The following is a 7,317-nucleotide window of genomic DNA, read 5'->3' as shown; positions in this document are numbered from 1 at the left end:
CTGCTCTAACCTGTGTGTGTCTTGCTTTATTGATCTGTCTATCTCTCGTTCTGTCTATTTCTCTTTCTCTCTGTCTTTCTTTCACTGTCTCTCTCTCTCTCTCTCTCTCTCTCTCTCTCTGAATCTGGATATTATAAAGCTCAACATTAACACATAAAGCAGGACGTGTTTACACTGTATAGTAATGGCTCACACTCACATCAACACAAAAAAGGTATAAAAAAATTCAGCCTACGATCACCTCTCTGCCTCAGTGCCTCTGATATCCTGCTATCTGCAGTCATTTAACGCATGGCTTGTTTGTTTGTTTCAGTAAAAAAAAAAAAAAAAAAAAAAAACGTATTACTGTAAGGCAGAGACATCGCTGCCGCTGCCTCTTGTCTTCATGCCATGCTGTGATCTTTGCTCAGCGACAGCAATTAAAAAATTACACAAAGCCATCACAGGATCTGAGCGCCATCCGGACACACACGTCAGTCTTGCCGCCGCTAACGTGCGTGTTCTTAATTAAGGCGTCCGATTGGACGAGCTCTGCCTGCGTCAGGAGCGATCTCCACGTCTCCGTCCGAATATCAAATTCGATTTAAGAGGCAAATTAAGTTGCTGCAAAAAAATATATGGGTAATAAACAGACTCCGGGGTTCAGATCACATCACGTCTCTGGTCCTTCCGCAAAAATCCTTTTAATACCGGAGGCATGGACGTAATCCTTTCATTAATAATATTGGGTCATTTTCTTTTTGTTTCACTAAATAGCCACATTTCTCATTGTACACAGACTGAAATATACCTACAACACCAAGGGAGAAGATTCTGGGATTTTAAGAGACTCCCAGAGCTTTTCAGATGAATATATGATTTATAATTTTATAAGTTTCCCAAAGAATCCCAAAGAAATTCGATATAATATGTATATTTTAGAATATTTTTCTGCGATACACAGAGATAAAGCCAGATTTATTTTACTTAACAATTATTTATCAACTTATTAACTGGATTTATTTCTTCATTGTGTAAACGATAAATACTGAATAAAAAGAATTATTGTTACAGCAATTAAGGCTACATGAACAATACCAGATCTGCTCGAGTCTCTTCGATTAAACATTTCTGTAAAGAGAAAAATTTGTGTTTTTGTTGATCCCAATGTCGTTGTCTATTAATTTTTGGATCAGGGCTGAGCAATAGGATGATGGATGATCCTACACCGGGGGGTCACAGTGAGCCTGGAGCTTATCCCAGGGGATTTGGGGCGCAAGGCGGGGTGGGGCGCGGGGGATTGACCCTGAACAGGGTACAACCACACACATGCTCACTCAATACGGACAGTTTAGAGACTCCAATCTGCCTACAGCTCATGTCTTTGGACCGGGAGAGGAAACTGGAGTACACAGAGGAAACCGCTTAAGCAGAGCATGCAAACTCCACACACACACACACACACACACATGCGGCAGTCAGAGGAATCAAACCCACAATTCCAGAGACAAACTTGCTAATCACTAAGCCACTGTACCCCCGTCAAGATGATGATGATGATGATGATGATGATGATATTAATTCAGTTCCTGAGAGATTGTAATGATCAACTGCATTGTTATTGTTTAAATGGCTAAATGTTAACACTGCTGTTCCATATGAGTTTGTTTCTCATTTTGTGTGTGAAAAACTATCATACTGCACTTTATATCCTGTATCTGTGATACATTTACATGAACACTTCAGGTGGTGTTTCATTGTAGGTTTAGATATCCCTCAGCCCTGATAATAATAATAATAATAATAATAATAATAATAATAATAATAATAATAATAATAATAATATGTGAAGTCATGAACTAAAAACTAAAAATTTTACACCAGAGGAAATTTCTCTTTCTTCTTTTCAGTCATGTATAATACTCAAAAAATGTGGTTCTGGATCAAAGAATGTATGTTAATTAATCTCCACAATGGCCTTTTGCAGAGCCTTGATACTTTTTTCAGGCTTTTTTTTTTTCTTCATCTACAGACGACCAGAAATTGCTGAATCATGACAGAAATGATTACTTGCCCAATATTATTAACTTGTCTCTATGTCCTGTAGCACTTTCTTTCTTTCTTTCTTTCCTTCTTTCCTTTTTTTTATATACAGAAGTAATGTAGAAGCTTGATGTGTTTATTCACCTTAACTCCTAAACGCCATCATTTTTTTTCGCTGACAATTTAATTTGTCACTTAAATCGAATTCGATATATATTTTTTTATTTATTTATTTTTTTTCATAAAGAAAAAGAAATAAAGACAAGCCCACGAGTGCTGGCTGACCTTCGGCCGTGCGGCTGAACAGCGGTTCGATCAGAGATCTGCCTATTCCATTCCCACCACATAATAGACCAATTTGGGGAGGTCATTGTTAAGACGTGTACGTGGTGTAATGTGAAGCGCTTCCTCTGAAAAGCAGCGAGAACAGCGAGACATGGCAGCGGCTCACCTCTTCGCCTTCGCCATTAGATCCCTGTGAACTGGCACAATAGAGGGGGTGAGAGCAAATCGGGGCTTTCTAATAACTCTGCTACGTTAAAGGCCCTCAGGAAGAGAAGGAAAGATGCTCTGGTGTGCTCAGACACGAGGAATGAGAGAGAGAGAGAAAGAGAGAGGGGAAGAGAGAGAGAGAGAGCAGAGGAAAAAGAAAAGGAAAGAAAAAAACATTAATGTCAGCGGTAGATTTATACGACAAAAAAAATCTAGAGATGTTTGACTGTATGTTTGCGCTGGAGGGTCTCTCTTCTCCTCTCTTTTCGTCACTTCTTTTCTCTTCTATCTCTCTTTTTTTTTCGCTCCACACTCTATCAAAAGCAATTCTTCCCCCTGCAACGCACAACAAGATAAACAGTTTGCGTTATAACCCATTATCTCTGGCTGCCAAATAACTTCCACCTGCAGGTTCCAAACCCAGACTGGACCGCCAACACCTGCTGTACACTCACGTCTCCATGCCTGTGGTTATTTATTTATTTATTTATTTAAAAATAATTATTTAATTTTTCTGATTAATTATTGCATTTTATTTATTTATTTATTTATTTTTGTATAATTTCCGATTAATTATTGTATTTTATTTACTTATTTATTTACACACTTATTTATTTACTTAGACTTTATTATTAGTCGTACTGTTCCAGAATGTGTGTGTGTGTGTGTGTTTGTGTGTGTGTTTTATTATTTATGCCCCCGGTTAGACTCCACAGCCTGGTGCTGACTCAAAAAATTAAAGCACGGCGCAGATAGAGCAATAAAAAAAAAGCGCTTGCATCTGCACTGATGGAGGGTCACGCCGCACGTGTGTGTGTGTGTGTGTGTGTGTGTGTGCGCGCGTGTCGAGTGTACCTGGAGTTTCACTTAAGACAATGAACTCTGATGAGAATTGATTCTCTAACAATACATATCTACTTGCATTTTTCCGTCACCGCGGCTACCGTCTCCATGCTCGTTGTCATGGCAATCAAGTAAATGTAAACAAACCTGTGCTGGAAAATTGTCTTTCACTGAGTAAGCAAATTTATCCAAGGTTCACTACTTTGTATTCTTTCAATTTTTAATTTATTTAATCAAATTTACACAGATAAAGAACACACTGTAGATGTGGGTGGATTTGTTTGTGGGTGTTTTTTGTGGGGGGGGGGGTTGTTTGTTTGTTTGTTGGGTTATCTTAGCATGCATTAGCTGTCCACTTTGCTAGTTAGGTTAATCCTCCAATTTCATTAATTTTATCTGTCACAGTGAATAACATCCATTCATGTAGAATTAGCTTAATGCTGGTGTGGTGACTGAGCAGGAAATACTAAAATCCTCCATCTAGTTGTTGAGGTACAGATATAGTGTTTATAAGCTAACACTCAGCTAGCACTCTCGGAGCAACAGCAGCTTATTTAACGCCGCTCTCATTTCTTTCAGTGACATTCACTATCAATCCATCTACTGTTTATCTGCACCTCAGTGGAACCAGAAACCAGCTAGTTATACCTTACTCCTTAGCATAATTTGCTTAACTTTTTAAAGTTTAGCTAACCTTGTATAATGACAAGCCCCTTTTCCAACACTAGCTAGCTTGATTAAAAGCAAACCAAGGCTAATAAGCTAGCTAGCAAACAGATTCTTATCTTAAAAGCACACACTCTCACTGTAACCTGAGCAAAATGACATCTTATTTTAATTTTTTTGGCAATATTAACAAACTAGCTGTTAGGTTTAACGTTATGTTGTAATAACAACCGTCACTTGTGATGCTAGCTAGCTTATTTAATAGCATGTCAAGGCTAATTAGCTAGCTTTAGAGAAATGTTTATTTTTATTCAACTATTTAAAAAATGTCAGACCAGAGAAGAAGGAGAAGAAGAAGAAGAATATGGGGCTTATGCCTTAGTGCTCTTAGCTAACCTTTATGTGCAACACTAGCTAGCTAATTTGTACTGTAACAGATCTCAGCCTCAGTGGATTTTTTTTGTAATGCTAGTATTAAGCTAACTGGCTAGTTTTAGTGAGTAGTTTCCTTAATAGCATTTCCCATTCTTTTCAGTCTGGCACATACTTTTAGTGTAACCGGAGCAGAGCAGCTACTTTATGTCACCGTAGTCCGTAATCATGACTCCTTCTTACAACTTTTGCTAACAGTTTTAGCCAAGAGTATCCATTTTAATTCATTCAAATACATTCAAATTATTATAACATGCCATGTATGTGAGATTTAAACCGTATTTTAGCAAGGAGGACTATCGCAGTCACCACACCAGTGGAGCTGCTTCACTGAAATAAATATAATATATAAAATAATAAAGATGCCGCGCGGCAAACTTGCAAGTGGACACATATTGTATGAGGGTTTTTTTTTTTTTTTTCTGATGTTGACAAAGTGCAAACATTCTGTACACACACACACACACATACACATACGCACACATAAACGCACACACAGACACACACGGTTATAAAAGCTCCAGTAATGAGAAAATGCACAAGATGTCTAAATGCAAAGTGCGAAAAAAAAAAAAAGAAAAGAAAAAAAAAAAAAGAACAAGCTGTGCACTCATACGTAGCCGTGTCATTGGACGAAAGCAATACAGCAATTCCCAAACAGCGGCGCAAGTTGACTGACGGTTAGCCGACATCAGCAAAGCAAAGGAGAATTACACAACAGACACATCACATGACTGATTCACTGATTCACTCGATGACAGTCAGGCTTTAAAATATATCCCATTCGATTCAGTCCAATGAGTCATGAATCATGAATCGTGATTCCTAATTTTTCATAGATTTTCCAAAACAATTGGCACAGAATCAGATTCAAAGAGCGACTCCCCGGGGGACAAGCTGCGATCAGCGAGCTACGCACAGCCCTCTCACCGAGAAGGAGAAACAGAGCGAAAGGAAAGGACAGTAGTGGATAGGAGAGGACTTTCCTGTCCTCTGTCCTCTTCTTCTCGTTTCAAATCATTTCATCTTGCATTCTCTCCATCCCTCAGTATAAAGTCTTTTGAGTCTTTAGAGTGGGTGTGAGTGATTATTTTGAGGAGGGTGTGTGCAGATGTAAGTGTATATTATATGTAAGTGTGTATATGAGCATGAATGGCGCTGGTTTCTACCCCCAGCTGAGGGTAATGAGCAGCAGCAGAAGAAGAAGAAGATAAAGGGAGGCTGAAAGGGACGAGGCCTGGCCCTGAACTCTGCCCGTCTCCGAACCCAAATCGGTCACGGTGGCTTTCTCTGGGAACGGAGGGATGACGTTGAACTCGTTCACTGGATCTATCTCTTCTTCGGGCTCGTGCTTTTCCTCCTCGCTCTCCTCCACCTGACAAAAGAAAGAGAATGAAAACAACAAATAAGTGACTGTCTTAATAGAAAAAGAGACAGAGAGGAGGGAAAAAGGGGCGTCGGGGATGACATGAAAGGAGCAACCTGTCCGACACCAACCTGTGTGATGTGAGGGAGCCTGAAGACAGACAGACAGTGAGAGAGAGAGAGTGAGAGAGAGAGAGAGAGAGAGTGAGAGAGAAAGAAAATGTTACAGAGACAGGGATTAAGAAGTAGCGATAACAGGGGAGAGTGAGAGAGAGAGTGACAGATGGGCATGAATAAATTAATACTAATAAAGTCTGATTGATGCACTGCCTCCCGCAAACACCTCTGACTAATCCTTTCACGGAGCGAGCGGCAGCGAAAGAGACGAACACGTGAAGAAGAATGGGAAAGATGGAGCGAGAGAGAGATCAAGAAAAGACAGAGAGACGTTCGGTGAAGAGAGCACAGTTGGGCTGAGAAAGAGAGGTAGAAGTGACAGCGGAAACGGAATTGAATCCTTTTTGTCTGGAAGCCCAGATTATCTCTAAGCCCCTGCACTCTGTGTGCACATGCTCACACACACACACATACACACACACACACACAGACACACACACGCACACACAACTGAGGATGTACACGTGGTCCAGTGTGTAAACACATACACTCAAACAGACACACACACACACAGAGGGTGTACATGTGGTTCAGTGTGTAAAAAGATACACACACACACACACACACACACACACGAAAAGTGCCGCAAGTGATCACCAATAAGAAAGAAAGAAAAAGAAAGAAAGAAAGAAAGAAAGAAAGAAAGAAAGAAAGAACATATAAGCAGCCATGCTGAAAAATCCATAACGTCATACGAAGACAAATAAACAGCATTAGCTTTTTGAATGTGTCTCGGTCTCTGACCTTTTATTGAGCTCTGTTTAAAAAATTACATGGTGTGAGTTTTAATCCAAATTCCAGTGTAATGTCCCAATCACACCGCCTGACCCCTGTCGTCATGGAGACCATACAACCTCTGCACAACGACACAGGAGCAACAGATTACTGCATGTAATACAACTACATCACCTGCAACACGCAACACAACTACGCAACCTGCTACACAACTACACAACCTGCTACACAAAACACAACTACACAACCTGCTACACAAAACACAACTACACAACCTGCAACACAAAACACAACTACACAACCTGCTACACAACTACACAACCTGCTATACAAAACACAACTACACAACCTGCTACACAACTACACAACCTGCTATACAAAACACAACTACACAACCTGCTACACAAAACACAACTACACAACCTGCTACACAACTACACAACCTGCCATACAAAACACAACTACACAACCTGCTACACAAAACACAACTACACAACCTGCTACACAACTACACAACCTGCTATACAAAACACAACTACACAACCTGCTACACAACTACACAACCTGCTATACAAAACACAACTA

General features: G+C 39.9%; 1 protein-coding gene across 2 annotated transcripts in view; it reads right to left on the bottom strand.

Moving 5' to 3' along the window:
* Positions 1-316: 316 nt before the first annotated feature.
* The window catches only part of gfra3 (GDNF family receptor alpha 3), a 57,684-nt gene continuing 50,683 nt past the window's right edge, over positions 317-7,317 (bottom strand). For both annotated transcript variants that reach the window (XM_058408864.1, XM_058408865.1), the window contains one exon: positions 317-5,830. In XM_058408864.1, coding sequence (XP_058264847.1) covers positions 5,621-5,830 — 210 coding nt within the window. In that variant the 3' untranslated portion in view covers positions 317-5,620. The remainder of the gene's footprint in view (positions 5,831-7,317) is intronic.

The sequence above is a fragment of the Hemibagrus wyckioides genome, linkage group LG14 (genome assembly GCF_019097595.1).
Source record: "Hemibagrus wyckioides isolate EC202008001 linkage group LG14, SWU_Hwy_1.0, whole genome shotgun sequence".
Taxonomy (NCBI): Eukaryota; Metazoa; Chordata; class Actinopteri; order Siluriformes; family Bagridae; genus Hemibagrus; species Hemibagrus wyckioides.
Note: the sequence above shows the minus strand (reverse complement) of the source record. Positions and strands in the feature narration are given on the sequence as shown.